The sequence below is a fragment of the Plectropomus leopardus genome, chromosome 21 (genome assembly GCF_008729295.1).
Source record: "Plectropomus leopardus isolate mb chromosome 21, YSFRI_Pleo_2.0, whole genome shotgun sequence".
Taxonomy (NCBI): Eukaryota; Metazoa; Chordata; class Actinopteri; order Perciformes; family Serranidae; genus Plectropomus; species Plectropomus leopardus.
The window spans coordinates 5,294,272-5,313,143 of record NC_056483.1 but is presented as its reverse complement, the minus strand read 5'-3'; the positions used below and the strand labels follow the sequence as shown (position 1 = coordinate 5,313,143).

The following is an 18,872-nucleotide window of genomic DNA, read 5'->3' as shown; positions in this document are numbered from 1 at the left end:
TGTAAAATGTAGTTTTTGGCTACAAATAATACAGTTGTTTGAAAAAAGCAATATAAAATAGATATTATAGAGGGATTTGTAATATATAAGGTAATAAGGCTTTTGAAGCAGTTATTTAATAAAGTGTTTTGGGAAAGTGTTTCCAAATTTTGCTATTATCAATCTTAGTATTGGTGTTGACCCAGACTCTCACAATCAGTGCATCTGTACTATTGTCCCATCCCTACCTCAGAGTTTCCTCACTAAAGTTACAAGGACATTAGTTTACTTAGATTGTACGTCAATTTGGGTTTTTAAAATAGAAATAAATTTGATTAATTTTTGTCCGCCTGGGTATAGTTGGCCAGTATTTTTCCAATTCCATAGATTTTGAAATTGAAGTTGAATATGTTTTTACTGAGATCACAAGGTCTGCAGGACTAAAATAGCACAGAGCAAAGAAGCAACCCACCACTAACTAATTCCAGTGTAGCTTATACAAACTCCACTATGACTCATTTGAGGACTGTAGCCATCATGTTACGTGAGCTTCTTCATGTTCTCATAAACATTTCAGTGACAAAGAGCATGTTTACCTTGTTCCAGCTTTCCATTTCCTCTCTATTCTCTCTGTACATACAATACTAACAACATGTCCACGGCCCACAACTGGCACTGAAGTACACAATACAAATTCTGAGCCCTGTGACTGGAGCCTTCCTTGAATTCTTTGGGGAAAGAATGAAAAAGCCCACCTGGATTATACAATGTGACCGGAGCTGCTGTGCTAGTGGGAAAGAAAAGAAAACACAGGGATAATGCCATCTCTTTTTACACTACTGACAGTGCTGCTACGATCCAAAGGGATTATAAACAACTCAAACAAGCAGTACTACTTCAAACAATAAAATACCTTATTAAACCCCAACATGAGAGGGCCTTTGGGAAGGAAGACTTTTGATGTGTACACAATCCCTCCAGTAGTGAATATATTTAGTCTTGCACCAAGAAAAAGAGCAAATCACTCTCCTGACTCCATTCTTCATTGTGAGCAATATCAAGAGCCAAATTCAATAACAACTTCAGATCATAGCACAATCCATCTCTGAATCATCACATAGTCTTTGCATAGCCTTAGCCCATCGGCATAATTTAACACTGTCAGACTATGGACTCATCTCCTCCATAGAAAATGAATGGGCTCTGCTCCAAGAACAGAATATCTTCACAAAAAAACCTTCAAAGTTCTCTGCAGCCACTGAATTTAACTGTGTCAAAGTAATATCTACTGGAAGGACAAAAAATGGGTGGAAATGGAATAAAATTTTGTCTGAAAGGAGGAGGAATAATTGGTCTTGCACCTTTAGTTTACATTGTATATACAGTACAGTAGGCCCTTACCAATTGTCAGCTTAGAGCTAAGGTCCCAAAGTAAAGTTGAATAAAAATATTCACTTCTATAAGTTTTTTTTTTCTCAGAAGACTTACTTTTACAGTAGAAAAAAGTAATAGAAAAGTATGAACAAAGGGATCATGGACAAGTTTTCTGGTTAATAGCATGAAATAGGACCAAAAAATGTCATTGGTTTTCATAGGTTTTAAAAAAACTAGAGTCCATTATGAGAAAGAACAATTGCTGCAAAACATTGTTTGCACCTTAGATGCACTTATCCCTGTTGTCCCTGAGACTGAAAGAATGCTTTGGGGTTAGAGAATAAATAGAAACAGAATTGATTGAGCCACCAGCTCTTTTCAATACAGTTATTGTTGTTCTGAATTTAATGAATTAGCCTTGGGGACCTGAAAGTCTGATACTGACAAGATCAAATTTCCAAAACTCAGTCAGTAATAAGAGGGGTTAGCTTGTTCACTAAAGAACCTGAAATGTGAATTATGCTTTTAGGAGTTTACAGCGACACCTGTACCTCAGATGAAGAGACAAAGGTCATTTTCCTGCATTCTGATCATTTTTACTAGATCATGTGGTCATTGAGCTCAGGCTTTGAATGAAATACCTTTGAAAAAGTGACACAACCTAGTTTCCCTTCACTTTCATGATCAGACTGTCAGTCCAACACTTTGGTCCAGACTGAAATAGCTCAACATCTATCAGATGGTTGGCACAAATTTTGGTTCAGACGTTCACGGTTCTGAGATGATACATCTTTATAGGTGTTTAAAGACCAGAGGAATGTTTTCATAGTTCGGGGAACCTCTCCTCCCACCCTTTTTGTTGAAAACTGCAAACAATCATAGTTCTTTAAATGCAGTGTTGAACAACGTTTTAGCATCTACTTCAGAATAGCTTCTCTACCAACAGAAAAGGAACCATTATAGACATAAGTGTATAACAATTGGTCCAGACATCATAAGTAAACTTTGACTTGTCAAACACAAGCACTGCAGCAACCTCCATTTCTAAAAATATTAAATAGCTGGGTAAACAACAGATATAAAAAACAGCTTGTTGAGAAAAAAATGGAAGAAACATTTAAAACTCGTCAAAGTGCAGGTGATGGTACCACATAAATCATTGACAAGCTTTGTGTCTCACTTCAGCGTTCCTATTGGCGATGCGAATGCAAGCACAAAAAGCCCTTGAAGCTATGCAATTTCCCAGTGTGCAGTTCCTCTGAGGGAGTCCCAAGAACTGTTCAGTCTGAAAGCACCTTATGACTTTGGTGATCCCCTGCCTTTTTTTTAAGTTTTGAAATATCCCTTTAGAATTAGCTGCAAATTTGTTTTGAATTTACTTGAAAACTGAATGCAATCAACTCAAACCTGCAGCATGGCTGTAGACTTTTCCACCCCATTTACAGCCGGCATTTAAGGACGTCCTGTATCTGGGTATCCTATCTGGTCTAGAGGAAAAATTCACTCAGAACACATTGTGAGTATGCAGTTGGATCAGTCAGACCATACCTGGAGGTGGTCAAGCTCACATTGTGTCCACAAAAGCTCTATGTACAAATCACAGTAACTAGCAGGCCGTCCACCCAAAAAATAACCAATTAAAAAATGATAAATGTCTTGGCTTTCCTTGAACTGGTGTGTACAGAATCAAGATAACTGGAAGCTTAGTAATATCAGGTGTAAATGCAAAACTCCAGATGTGGCTTGGATTTCATTATCAAAGATAGAGATCACATGTTAATACCAGGTTTACACAGGACCCTAGACAAACATGTAGTTGGGGAGAGAATATACATCCAAATTGCCCTCATGGAAAATCTGTTTTCACTAACAAATGACTGACAGTGGAGACCCATTATTAGGCAAGAATAAAACCTTGAATAAAAAAAATTAAACAAAAATATTCATTGATGCAATTAGTGGCTATGTGCAATTAAATAAAAGGATAAATGAATTCAACACAATGGTTCAAACATGCAAAACATATACAGAAATCGTAATTAACGCAACCAAGTGCACTGTTTCTTTTCTATTCAAAACAGAAAAACAAAGTATGCATTATCTCCATGTTCTCCTGCTGCCAACTTTGTGTTTTTTATACAATGAACCAGTGACAGCATCTTGGGCTGCTACCAACATGCTCTGCAAATGATAAAATACACTTCCAAGAGCAAAAGGTACAGAGGCACCATTGTGAATCACCAACATTAGCCCGATGACTGGCTCATACAATACCCTAATTGCCTAGTGTTACTATGCGCAGACTCTTTCTCCACAGAGCAATGAGCCGTCACACATAGTATTGCTTTTCAAGTCACAAAGCATTGGCTGGTACCAGAACAAAGTAAAGGTGAAGAAAAAAAAGATCTGACCATATTATTAAGAAATACTCTGAAACTGTGACAGGGCTCACATTCATAGCAAATCAGGTCACAGTTTGAGGGCATATGCTCTCAAACTGTGACTATGAGCAGCACTGATATGGAAATAAGAACACCGCGTTCACTTTCAACATGGCTCAAAGTGAAGTTTGTATATGTTTTTCATGCTTTCAGAGCAAATGCCAAGTAAAAAAGCTGTAGTAGAAAGCCTATACTAAGAGCTTTTTCAGTACATGTAGGTCATTTCTCCTCCCTGTGGAAATATAGCCTGTTTTAGGATTAGGGGCTATGATTCATTATGACGGAATTTAATTACTGCAAGAGGTGGCCAATGCATCCCCGGTTTTAGCATATTAGGGTCCCTTCATCCATTGGATGGTGGATGTCTGGAGGAGAGTGTGGGGGTAGGGTCGTATAACGAGTGTGTGCGAGTGTGTGTGTGTGTGTGTGTGTGTGTGTGTGTAGGGGATGCAGGAGGAGAGGAGGCTTCAGGTTACTTAAGCAGAGCTGCAATGTGAACACGTTTTGCACACACATACACACACATAATAGCAGATTACTGCGAGTAATCGAGTTAAGGTGAGGAAGTCGGATAACTCATTTATATATTTAGTCCCTTCTACCATCTCCAAAATAATGGCCTGATACCAAAATCAACCCTCAGTGCACGGTTATAAACAAAGAGAGTGCATGCAAATTACTATTTAGACTTTCTATCATTTATATAAATCACCAAAACAACCAGTTTGTTATAGCAGTTAATTACTGTCAATAGAAAATTGGGTAGTGCAATGTTTGATGCACCATGCTCCAGTACCCCTCCCACTGGCATTTGAATTGATTTTAAACTGGTTATTTAACACTACTAACAATAAAAGTGGATATTGTTACAATATTTTTCGCCATGTTAATAGCATGGCTCCAGGGATGGACCTGCAGTTTGGTCCAGACTGAAATATCTCAACAATTATAAGATGGATTGTCTTGAAATTTGGTTCACACATTCATGTTTCCCACAAGATGAATTTCAGTATGTTTGATAATCCTGTTTTTTTCACACTGGGTCAAAATACTTACTGATTTATGAAAAATTCTACAAATTTAACAACAATCCTATCAGCCTCAGCTGTACTTAATGTTTAGAGCTCATTAGCAGATGTTTACATGCTAACACACTCAACTAAGATACATGGCTCCAGGGAAGGACCTGCACTTTGGCCAGACTGAAATATCTCAACAATTATTGGATGAATTACCACAAAATTTGGTTCAGACATTCATGTTCCCCACCAGATGAATAATAATAAATTTGATGACCCGAGTTTTTCATCTAAAGTACCAACTAATTTATCACAGATCCTAGTAAACTAACAACATTGGCCTCTGCTGTACTTTGTGTTTGGTGCTAATTAGCACACGTTTGCATGCTAACACACTAAATTCAGATGTTGCACATATCATATAACCTTACTGCTAAAAAGCAGGTAAGTGTTGTTCTCGTCACGTTAGTGTTCAGCTTGCTAAAGGCTACATGGCTTTAGACTTTCTCTGTTGCTTCAGTTGGGGAAGTCAAGCTACTGGTTGAACTTTTGACAGTTTATCCATGAATTTTATTAACTTTTTCATCTTCTCTGGTCTTTTGCTGATCAGTTTCCAAGCAATACATTTACTGAAGACCAGCCTTGCACCACTGTAACCAATTCGTATTTTTTCTGGTGTTTTTCTGGTGTTTATTTTCCCCCTGGTGTTTATTTTCCTCCTGGTGTTTATTTTCCTCCTGATTATAAATATATAATATTTTTTTTATCAGCTGAGCCACTCCACAATCTTTCCATGTAACCTATTCTCTGCATAGGCATTGCCCGTGTCCAGACCTTTGTATGTGTATTAAAAATACATATTTTTAATAATATAAATCATTAATATTGACTATATGAATTGAATTTTGGTTGCTGCTTTTTCAGTCCACAATTTACATTTTGTTACAAGAAATATGATGGAAGTGAGATGAACAGACTGAAAACTTGCAGTCGGAAAAGGTCAGCAAATTGCAATGTACTTCAATATCTGCTCATATTGCAAAACATTTAAAATTGCAGTAACGCTCTGCTATACTCTTAAAACCACAGCAAAACCAGTATGTTTGCATAACTGCGCATCATGATTATAATAAGCAATGACAATTGTGTAAAATTGCATTTCGTGAAACCCTGATATTTATTGAGATGGTTATTGTACTGTGAAAATCTCATACCATTACAACTTGGGATGAACAATAATATCGGCACCTCATCAGTAACGGCAGATATCGGCTTTAAAATGAAATATTGGCATCAACCCAAAATTAACTTTTCTGCCAACAAGAAGATTCTTTCATTACAGAACTTTAATTTATATAGGTCAAATTTGATCTGGTTTTGGCTGTTGTCACGAGGGTCTGACAGAACATCCTCCAAGACTGTTAAAGTGGAATTTTATAGTTTTGTTTAACATGTTTAAATGTATCTTTAAATGTTATCCTTGCCCTTTTTTATTTTTTTACGTTTTTCAAATTTTTGGAGTGCCTGGATCTCCTTTCTGATTATTGTGCATCCCTAGTTGCAACTCAATTGTGGACTTAAATTGCTGTTAGATTTAGACGGATACACTGGTCTCTGGTGATTGTTTAGGAAAAATCGAATCCATCTACCCCACAGAAATTGGAGTGGACTCAAAGTCAGACTGAAGATGGAAACAGAGTGTTAATGATTCTGTCTGATATTAGTTGAGCGCAGGTTCCTCCTGAGGTATAATCACTTCTGGTTGGGAATCATCAGTGCAGTGTGATCTTTAATTGTACTCTCCAAAATGACGTTACATCTCAAGAAACCCAGATAAGGTTATACTGTACCAAGTAATTGGGTTTCACCTTCACAAATCCAGCTCTGTTAATCAAATTATTCTTCCTCCCTCTACACGAAAAAGCAAACCAAATTTCTCACTAAAACGGATGTTTCTGAAATTAGAACACTGCCGAAAGTGGGGAATAATCTGATTACTATGGAGCTTGGATGCTTGTTAAAGAGGTTTGATAGACTTTAAACCTGGCGTCCCATGAGCAACGGAGGGCGGTACCTAATGAATCAATCTCCAAACATGCTTGACACAATGAGCAATTCTCTAAAGGTATCTGTAGTAAAAGGAGGTATAACAGACATGAGGAAACTCAGTATCTCTGCAATCATATCAAGGAAACATTTGTAATGCATCAGCTCTCTTGTCGGGTGCTGTATCAGGCTGCACAGAGAGCAAAATGCTTTCATTTCATACAGATACAGTATCATAAGACATAATTAAGTCAGTGCATAATAAACGAGAAGAACTCTATAATGTCTGAGAAGAAAAGTCGAGTAGCCACTGACACCTGACCAACATCTTTCTCTTGTGCCTCTAGTGTCTTTTTTATTCTGCTTTCCGACTGCACATTTCACAAAAGGTAAATGGTCTTCCCACCTCTTCTTTCAACCGCAAATCTCCCTGGATGAAAAAGTGGCAAACATTTAACCAGCTTCTTTGTAATACATGAACTGCCTGTATGCAGTTGAGCCCTGCCATGCTTAGATTATTCATTGAAACTGAAAAGAACGCTTGATACCGCCGTTATACCAAACACAATAGTCTCCAGGCCACCTGTTATCCACTTTGTAGAGGCAAAATAAAGAGATCTAAAAACTTAACTTTTGTGTGTATTCATCGTACGTCTATACTCTCAGCACAGGCGGAGGACCTCTCTTGAATAATTCAAGATCAGACCTGTTGGGGATGTGGAAAATCCAATACATCAGCACTTCAGGAAACTTGAGCAATGCCGTACTCAAAAAAAATAAATAAAATAAATACATAAAAGAGGATTCAGACAGAAAACATAAAAGAAAAATCAACTCCAAACTCCCTCTCCACCACAATATTCCTTAATATTTAATTAAGTTACAGTACTACCAGCTACAAGAAGGAGTATTTATCTTATATAGTACATCCAAATGCCACAATGATGTAGCTTTGTTTTTACCGAGCCATCAACAGACCACCATAAATCTGACGAACTGAAGCCGAGAGGTGAGACAAGGGGAGAGTGAGTAAATCCAAGCTCTAAATAACAATTTAAGTTTGCCACAAAGACAAACTGCTTCTGTGATAAGTGCAAACATATGAGGAGTAAATCACTGTACAAGAGCAACACCCACCTTTTTCTCAAAATGCCTGGGTCGCCTTTGTCTGTTTTTCGTAAACATGTTGTAAACAACAGGGAAAATGCTGGGCTGTAGTTCATTTTGTGCCTGGAGAATAACATTTTAATTTGACAGATTTATCAAATTTAGAGTGTGTAAGCTACCCACTGGAGCAAATCTGGCTTTAGAGTTTATGTGTCGAAGCAGCTGCAAGCCTCTGCAGACCCCCCCAGTCCACCCACTCAGGTGTTTTTTAGTGATGTTGCCTGATTAGACCTTTCTCAGGACTGCGTGGGCGGGTACAAACTGTGTTGATTGACATTCCAGTAACTCTCCTGTTAGTTTTCTTGCAGGTGTTTGGCTGCATTCACCACAAATCAGGGCTTCTGGCGATTCACTGCAGGGTTGTGTGGGAGTGTCACTTAGAAGGCCAATTTGTGGAGGAGTGGAGGGTGGAGACCAACTACAGAAAGCCAATCTCTGCATCTCAGCAATGAAGTATTTGTCTTAAATAAGGCTTTTTTTTAGGCAGAAAGCAATCCTTTTGATTGTCATTACTGTATCTTCAATGTCACAAAAGACACACAAACAAAGCGAGTGTCCACCTTTGCAGGATAGTACACACGAAGTGTTAACACATACTTCATATGTTTTTCTCACTATAATATGAAACAAAAGATACATACTGTATAACACATTGTGTCTTGCATGAGATAAACAAGATATACTGTGTTCATTTGTGAGCTTTAAGCTGGGATTACGCTGTACAAATGGAGCCACATTTTGATCTTTTTTTTTTTTTACCCATAAGACTAATTTTAGAGTCAGACCAAATTTCGGCTTTGTTGGACATCATCTACTAATCATATAAGACCAAGTGGGCATTGGACATTCAGATGAATTCTGACATGTCGGAAACTTTGGTCAGCCGTTGTCAGGCTCTTGTAGTTGAAGCAGAATCTCTTAAGTTAATTCTCCAAGAGCAGTGCCTTTTGTTTCTAACTGCGCCTACGCCAAGTGGCAAACAGAGCTAAATGAGCCATGGCAACACGACATGTACATAAAATACGGAGGCCAGGTTTGTCGAGCTCTGACAACAGCATTCTTGCCTCTTTGATGCTTCCTCCTACCAACATTGCAGTCAATGTGAATTGGTGAAAAGTTAGCAATGATATGAACTGTACTAGTGTAACATTACAGATCTAAGATAGCAATATAAACTCCTACCTGCCTCGAGGCTGTCAATCTTATCTTTACTGACAATGTCTGTGGCCAAAATGGTCTGCAGGGGCCGCTGGGACATTTTGTTTTTTGTTTGACTCGTACAGTGTGAGCACTCAGAACGCAGCTTGATGATCAGTCATGAATCATGAGCTCTGTTCTACCGACGATTTACAAGAACAGTAGGAGTTGGAATTAAACATTAAAAAACAACATTTCTAAAACAGGCTAAAATGTACGGTGTATGCCCAGCTTAAAAGGTGCTGGTTTCTTAAGGCAGAGCCATGCTAGTTGTGTCCAGCTGCCTCTAGTTGTTATGCTAAACAAAGCTAACTGACTTCATACTTATCAGACATTAAAGTGGTATTGAATTTCTAAACTCACTTTCTGCCACAAAGCAGAAAGTGTAATTTCAAAATGTGCGTGTCTTTTTGGAAGTTGTTTTTTGCTCTAACTATGTCATAATGTATTGTGGAAAACTGACCATGGATATGCCAGAAATAATACAATCACGCATCTGCAGAAATCTCATGTGAAAGCCCCAGTGGCCACTCACAACCACTTACAGTGTGGTTAAAGTGTCAGACTGTCTTGTTCTGGTATAACGATCCTCAGGTTTTGTTTGACGACGTCTGTAGTACAAAAACAACATGATTCCTTACACACAAAGATGAACGTGTGGAAATCCTGGCCTGCAGATGGAGCTTATTGGGGTTAACTTGGTGAGACAAGAATGTGCTGTTAACCGGCAGGAATTTCAACAAACAATAGTTTCTGTCGTTTTTGTGTATGGCGACGCTGATTCTTGTGTCAGTCGTACGAGAAATGTTTACAAAGACTAATGCAGATGTAACTGAGCTGTTTTTACAACAGTAAATTCCAGTACAATCATTAAAATGACTACGTTCTCGGTTGACCCATTAAACAACCTTGTAGGTTTGTCCCAATACTTTTCGCCATTAATCAACAGCGAATAATCTGAGCTTCGGTCGGCAGGAGCGCCCCAGAGTGAGCAACAGAGAGACCGTGCTCCTCACAGCTTCACTGCCAGGCAGGGTCAAAGCTTCACCCGTGCAGAGAGGGTTCTCATCTCGACAGTTTCCTGTGTCATGTGAGAGGGAGAGATAGCCGGAGCCCAGTGAGCCTCTGACTGCTTGACAGCAGTTGTGACTTAATAGTTTGTAAAGTTTAAAAAAACGCAAAAAGTTCTGCAATAAAACAATCTGTCCAGAGTTCTTAATTAGTTAGATTTCGCTGTGCGTCTGAAATTATAAGTGTCCTCATTATGGAAGATATTGAAATTCTCCTGCTTTGTGCTGCAGGAAACGACTCCACTCGAGGTGAGCTCACGTGTTTGTGTTCTGGTGCTGCCACACCGACAACGAAATGTCTCAACTCAAACTGTTAATAAGCGTTGGGTAAAATGATCATTCCTGTCTGTGTGTGTTACAGGCGCAGCAGCAGGATCACTAACACTGAAATGGCATTTGTCCTCTGCAAAAAATGTTTTTAAATATCAGAATGCCTTAATTGAAATCCAAATACCTACCCAATTAACAAATACCCAAACAGCCAAATATCTGTGTAGAGCCCTAGAAATTTGTACATATTTTTCTGAGAGAAATGTTCAGTTTGTTTTGGTCTTGACTCAGTCTCAGTTTACACAACACTTTCTTGACTTTGTCCTGACCTCTTTACTGGACATCTAAAAATTCCTCTGTGGATGTTGACTCCAGCGTTGGCCCTATATGTGAGCGAGTGTGTAAACAATGTTCCTCTCCTGTCCTTTCCCCTACCCCGCTGATAACTACCCTCTAGTCTAGTTTACACTGCTGTTTTCATCCTCTTTGATTCCCTGGCTCAGATAAAGGCTTTCCCACCATCCCAGAGGCCCCCAGGACGTCTCATGAGCTCCCCCCTCTGTGAGCTCTTGTCCCTGGGTGCCGTGTGTATGATGTCCCCCCTGTCAGCTTGAATCACCCTCCTCTCCGGCTCAACATGCTGCTCTCACCACTCCCCAGCTGCGCCGATGTGTTTGCGGCACCAGTGAGTGTGAGTAGATGCTATTGAGACTGACCTTTGCAGCAGCGCCCTGTGCTCTATGATTCTAACCCATTTGACAGTGAGCGAATAATAGAATGCTAATGAAGTAGCTCGCACAGTAGCGTGCAATGTTGGCTCCTTTGTAATTATCTGTGGGATTATCCCTGATGCCCATGATGCAAATTGTTTGATTATTAAACTGAATTAGTGTCATGCACAACACCAGGTTATTGCTACCAAGCCAGAAATTACTCATGATGCATGCACATAAAAACACACAATGGGTGTTGCAATAAATATTGAGGGTGTAAGGATCCACACACCAATTTAATATCGCTAATGCAAAGTAAAAACATCGATCCATATCATCACCTTTAAGATATGCCTTTATTTTGAAATTCCCATGGCACGTCTGTGTTGCCATCAAACAGCACCAGGCAGATAATGGCAAGCAGCCAAGAAAAAGACAATGAGGATAGTTACTCCCCTCCCCAGTGTGGACATATTCTGGGTTTCTGAGAAAAGATGAGCCAACAGACAAAACACATGCTATATGCAAACAATGCCTTTATGAGATAAAATTAGGGCTTGGCATTAGGCTTGGGGTGCCATGGTATTAAGGGATATCAGGGTATTTAGAAATCCTAAAGGTATGCTTTTCAGTTCTTTCAAAAATACAGGCGCTTCTCTTTTATTGACCTCATTGTATGTGGTGCGAAGCACGCACCACGAGAGCTCAGTCTCCGGTCTCTACTGGTGGAACAGCTGCCCTGAAAGACATCACGACACCTATCCCGTGGAGGGATAAGTTAGAGGACTGTAAATGGCCGGCAGCCAGCAACAGCAGAGAGAGGCCGTAGGGGGAATAATGACATGTTTTTTTTTTTAATCTAACTTGGTAAATTAAGGATTTATATCGACCCAACCGGAGCTGGTGATTGTTGAAACTGTGGATTTACTAACTGGGTTACTAGCAAGAGTAAACTAGATGGTTTGGTTGAGTTTTATTTTGTTTCTGTTTGAATGAGGTGTGTTTTATGAAGAATTATTGAGCCAATTAAGTCTCGTCAGTCTTCCAAGACAGAGAAAGTTGTATTCGAAAAGGTTTACAGTTGTATTTCTCTGTTTAGTAAGAAAAATAGGTAAGCACCGCACCCTTATATCGATATATAACATAAACCCTGGCAAAATCTTAGGAAGGTATTAGGATATGAAATATTACATACTGCCCAAGCCTACAGGGTATCGGTAATCGATACTCAGTATCAACTAAAATAACTAAATACCAAGTAGTACTGAAAGATCTATAGTCAAATAAAAGCTGTATTTAATGCTTTTTGAGCTGGGGGTCTGATCCCAGACCATCCCCATTCCCCATCAGAAAAGCAAACTTTCTGGTGCTGCTGTCTCCAGAGTCACTCTCCTTCCAGCGAATGGTCAGTTAAACGCCCAGTTAGCATGAGCTAACACAGGAGCAACGGCTGACATCCAACACTGAGCCATTTAACTACCACAAAAAAACTCACAGAGCCCCAAAACAGCTCGACTCTGCCATGAAACCTGTTCATATGTAATGTTAGCCTCGTAATGCTTAGTTAGCCCTGTCACTGTGTATGCGTGGCTGGGCGTACTCTCATAACTATCCCCAGTGCAGAGCTCACACTCCCACAACAGCAGCTACAATATATACAGTCTGTGGTGTGGTGAAGTCAAGCACAGTGTTTTTGATTGAGTTGGGAGCTTAGCATGTCAAGATGCCACCAAAACAATAAAAATATATGGTTATACTACACACCACTCCATCACATTATGGGTATCAAATAAAGTACTCTTCTGGTTTCGGTATCACTTTAAGGATACTGGTATTGTTATTTTTGATTGATACTCAGCCCTACATAAAATACTCAGGAAATATGGGGAACCTGGCCGGGCATCTTGTTCTGCTTGTTGCCGTCTCTACTGCAAATTAAGCTGCTCTGTTTCAACAATATTAGGCTGAAAGAACATGCATGCTGGCTGAAATGCAACGGTGTTGTTCTGTCCTGAGATGCAGTGACTTAAACCAACAATGAGTGAGTCAAAGCATAAAAAACACATGTAATACAGTAATTTGTTAGGCTCCACCAAGAGTCGAGGAAAGTTCAGCTAGCCGCAATCTAATTTAAGTAATGTAAACTGCCAAATTGTCTATGAACCTAGACAGCTATTATTAAGATGAATTTTATCCTTCTGTTAAATGTTCTTGTTAGGTCACATTTTGTGTGTTAGCAGAGTCAATCTGAAGTACATTTTACTACACTATACACTAAAAATGATTTACAATTACATGTTTTGGTTTTTTTTCTTTTATGGTTGAAAGCAAAAAAAAAGGGTTTGCGGCTTCCTCTAACAGATAATGTTGAATGAGGATATGATTATGTCTCAAATTTATAGTAAGCCCCTTAATTAAATCAAATTGAATTTGTGTTTCGTAGACTTTTTGCTTTCAGTGAATTTCACATAGTTTTCCAAAGAAACAAAACGATATTGTGATGACACTTGTGATTAACATCCCTCATAAATATGATCAAACAATAACACTTCTTAAAAAGAGCAAAATGGCAATTTCCTGTTTCCTATGTTGCAACAGTGTGAGACAAGTCATTTCCTTTCCTCAGTCTCACTTGAAGATTTGACAGCGAGCTATAAGAGATACTCCCATCAAGAGATGTTTTCCATTTTCTCACTTCTCATTGAGGTTCTTTTATTTGTATTGGTTAGAAATCCCTCTGTGAGTGTGCGCCTGAATGCAGCCTGAATTATAAGGTGGAAACATTCATCCATTACTCTGACGGTTAGCCAGACTGCCAAATTTGAAGACATCTCTATAAATATAGTGAGATTCAGCATAAGGGCTGCGTCTGTGCACTTGTACCCCCCATGATGTGAAGCAGAACTGTGATTTTCTCCTGTCATTTGAACATAACATCCTTAACAAAAGATATTGGATGGATAAGGAAATATTTCAGGAGAGGTGATGCATTAATCCAAACTGGCTTTATATTTTATTCAAAAACATGGGAAGCATGCAATGAGCAACCTAAGGAGATATAACCAACAAGTTAGAAAGAAATTAGGAAAAATTACAAAGAAATTAGCTTAAAATTAGCAACAACAACATAAAAAAATTGAAAAAAAAAAAGGAAATAGTCTGAAAAAACACCTTAAAAATTATAATAACTCTGTAAAACAATTTCAAAAATTCTGGATATTTCTTTCCATCTTTTAAAAAAAATCATTAAATCTTTTTTTTGTATTTGCAATTTTTTTGCCAAATTGCTCATTGTGTTTCCCCCCATGTTTTCAAAAGAAAGCAATTTGCTTAGGGTTCAAAGATCTAAACACTGAAAGGTATCTGAATGCAGCACAATAAAAGTGAGATAAAACCAGGTTTAAGGGGTTACCAGAACAAAAATTCCAAAACAAAACTACATGCCTGCTAAATCTGCTCATTCAGCAGAAGCTACAGATTGGTGCGTTCCAACACTTGCAAATATTTAATCACATGAGCAGAAAATGTTAATCACATCGTGTTTACAAGTTGTTAAGTGGATGAGTTGCTGAGGCGTTTTTTCGCTTGTTTAAATATGTGCGTCTCCAATTTGCAGTTTGTTCTTTAATGTATGTTTCCACTGGCCTGATGTGACTGTAGTTGATTCCAGGCCAGTACACTTACCCGAGGCAGAGTGCCAAGGCATAATAGGACATTTGGTTGTGAAATTCAGAATCTGACAGAATGCATTAAAGCAAAGCAGACTGCAGATGCAAAGGGAGCAGCCAGGCCAAAGTGATGACTTCCCGTTTCCTACCAACTATATCATATTTCTCTTTGCTTGCAGCCAAACAAATGACCAAAATTGTGCAGCGGCTGTGCCATTGTTTGGACACAGCGTCCTATTGTTTGTCATATTAGATACCACAACACATCTGACAAAAGCAATTACTGGTAATGTCACTCTGGTGTTTTTTGCCTGCAACCTGCTGGAAATTTTAGAGCTGAGTACGAGGCTTTGGCTGTTGCCGAAGCATAAAGAATTCATTTCTAGTAAGGTCATTCTCTTGACACAGCAGGACCTTCCTTGTCGCTCACACTGAGTCACGAGGTCAGGGTGTCCCACCCAGACTTTTTGCAACGGCGGCGTGCCCTTGTGATACCGAACAAACACACACCATGTGACAACTATGATCTTAGGGAACAAATAATGTGACAGCTTCTCGAGCTCCCAGGCAGCCTGCTCTGCCTGCGGGGAGTAAATGAATCTGATTTTTCATATTTCTGAAAGGGTTAGATTGAGCTTGGGCACAGGGTCAGATGTAAAGATTTAGCCAGTCTGGCTTTTTACATGTTGTCGTTGCCCTAGACTGCTTGTGTTTACAAACACACAAAACCAAACCAATCAATCAATACATGTGTGGAAAAAACAAAAAGACTACCTGTTAGAAAATGGGTTGAAAATGCGTATATTCCACCAGGATAAGCAGATCTCTACACATCTATGAATAAATAATCAGCCTATGCACGTCCTTCGGGATTCACTAACAAGAAAAGCAATCAAACACGAGCGCGCAGAAAAGAAAAGAAGCACTCGAAATTCCCGACTGCTCCTCTGCCCTCTCTTCTGTAACTTTCAAATGGGCAACACAGGACAAGGACACCACATTTGAATCAGAAAACAGATGTTCACAGAAAATACTCTCCTCAAAAGTCACCGGAGTAGATATCTGGGGACGCACAGATCAGACAAGACAAGGATTTTAAGATACTGTGGACGCTCGGACAAGAAATGACCTTTAGCTGAACTCCAGCAGTGTCACAAATACGCTCATTCTGATTTAGATGCTTTCCTCCAGCATCCCTCCGGCGAAAAATAGAGAGGAGAACAATAGGACAGTCAAATGTATCCTAATTCCAGCTGGAGACGCTAATCCAGTTCAGAGACAGCAAGGAAATGGGCTTGTGAGAGCAGACCCGGCAAATACATGCAGATGAGAATGATTATCCTGCAGATGAGCAGAAAGACGAAAACTAATTTAATAATAAGACCAGAAAATTCTCCAAGATAACAGGGATCTAGAGACCAATCCGAGACCCATCTGGCCTGCACGGCACACACTGGAGCCATTTTCCAACAGGAGCTGTCCACTTTCACACTGGTGCTGAAAGCTTTGAGTACGCCAAACATTGTGATATAAACCAGCAATTTTACAATTACAGCCAACTTCAACAGTAGTATTTGTTCACAATGAAAAAGAGGTTGTTATGTTTGTATTAACAGAGTAGTACATTTTGAGCTACTTGTGCCTTTGTTTTTCTTGAGTATTTCCATTTTATTCTGCCTAATACTTCTACTCTACCACATTTCAAAGGGAAAAAAGTACTTTTTACATTAAATTTTGTGAACGCTGTGGTAACTAGTTACTTCCAGTAGTGTATCGTAACTACTTTTATTTGAATTCTGTACATTTGAGGTACTGGTGCCTGTATTTTACTTTACTATTTCTATTTTATTCCACTCCATCTACTCCACTACATTTCATAGGGTAACAAAGTAAATTTATTCAGGTAAATTGTGAGGTACATGTACCTGTATTTACTTGAGTATTCCATTTTATGCTACTTTATACTACTACTTTATACTCGATGTCACTACATTTCAGTGGAAAAAAAGTACTTGTACCTACTACATTACATTTTTGATGGCTATAGACACTAGATGCTCTCGGTAGTGGACTGTAACTAAGTAATTTTTATTTGGTTTCTGTACCAAAGTACGTTTTGAGGTACTTGAGGTACTTGTGATTGTATTTTGCTTGACTGAGTCCATTACATTATATTTCAACTATTTGCACCTACATTTGAATGTACTATGTCCATTTTACACCATCTTGTACATCACCTTTAATATATTTCAAGAAGAAAAGTACAAACTTTTTACTCCACTACATTGATAATGTAGCTAATTTACTTTATACTTCACTACATTTTATCTGATAGCTTTGGTTACTTTACTGATTAACGAAAAAATGACAGGCTCATAAAATACAATACAGTGTTATCTATTAAACAACTGAGCAGATTATAAAGCAGTCCAAAAGAGCTTATAGACATACAATTATAACTGTAAAATGCCACTTACACATCAGTAATAATGATCCAAACATAAATTACAACCAATAATAATACTTGTAAAATTAGTATTTTTAAATCTTTGTATCTGAATACTTCTTCCACTGGTCTGCATACATTTTACCCGCAGAAAATGTAACCCATAACAGAGAAACAGGGTTTTATTCCATAAATGCATGATTAGTCACTCTGTCGGTGTACCCTCACATTAACTACGCCATTTATGACATTGGGAGGGTTTCATACTTATTTATCTGCCAAAGCAGGCATTACTTTGATCTATCAGCTTGTACCTTGGCAGAATATCTACTGTACAAAGACACGTTTCAGTAATATATATACCCACCTTTTTTCTGGGGACTGATTACGATGCAAATTACCTTGTCACATTGTACGGTGGCCTCTGAACTAGAGCTGCACATTTGTACGAGCACATACTTCAGCCTGGCTGGAATAAAATGCAGAGTACCTTCCTGCACTGTCTGTGTTTTGTATTGTCATTTTTTTAACATTTTATTTAGGGCACTGGGAATATGTACAACTGTAAAACACTGCTGTGTCCCAGATTTCGTTGGTCATTATGATAAGAGGTTATTGATATGTGTATTATGGTACAGGTGCATGAAACCCATTGCCAGATCTGCAAAAAAATAGGGTATGTTTTCTTTTTTTTTAAGTAGAAATTGTTGTTTTATGTGCATGTAACATCATCTTGTTAAGCCGTGTGAATGCTGACCCATTAACGGTCACAGATCGCTTACCTTGCCAACATAGAGCGGTTCATTTCCTGTGTACTCCTCCAATACGAAGAACTGGTTCCATACCCAGCTGCGTTTGTGCCTGTGCAGGGCCTCCCAGGGGTCTGGATCAGAGTGTGGGGACTTCTCCAGATCCCCAGAGCTGGGATTCAGCCCCCAGCAGCCCTTCTCCCGCAAGGGAAACAGGAGCGCCAGGAGAGCCAGGGCTCTGCATATGGCTGAGCAGCACCACCCCATCATCTGGGCCCCCCTCCAAAAAGCACCGAGGCCAGAAGAGGAGCAAAATAATGAAAAAAAAAAAAAAAGACAGTGAGGCTGAAATGTCAAAACCCTCAGGGTTTTATCCACACAGTCCTGACCCTGTGCTTCACCAGAGAGCAAGAGCAGTCAGACCCTGAAAAGAGCGCACGGGTTGAAAAAGAGTCAAGCTCTGCATTTTGCTGTGTTGCTCTTCTTTTTTTCCTGATTGGAGACTAAAAGTGGGGTAATTCCCTCCACTTAGGAGCCAGGGAGTTGACATTAAAGCTGGCTAACAGGGTCAGTGGTGACCGGGCCGGCTTCGACACACGGGCTGTATAATTGGCACCTATCAGAACAGAGAGAGGGAAGGAGAGGGGGAGAGAAAGAGAGAGACAAAGACATAGAGGAGAGAGGAGAGAAAGTACCGTCAGCAAAATTGCCTCTGTGACCGCAGTCACTTTAG

At 39.2% G+C, this 18,872-nt stretch overlaps 1 protein-coding gene across 1 annotated transcript in view; it reads right to left on the bottom strand.

The window, feature by feature from the left end:
• LOC121960971 (cadherin-7) overlaps positions 1-18,417 on the bottom strand; it is an 86,295-nt gene extending 67,878 nt beyond the window's left edge. The window contains exon 1 of the mRNA XM_042510875.1: positions 18,173-18,417. Within this exon, the coding sequence (XP_042366809.1) occupies positions 18,173-18,409 (237 nt within the window). The 5' untranslated portion in view covers positions 18,410-18,417. The remainder of the gene's footprint in view (positions 1-18,172) is intronic.
• Between the last annotated feature and the right edge of the window lie 455 nt (positions 18,418-18,872).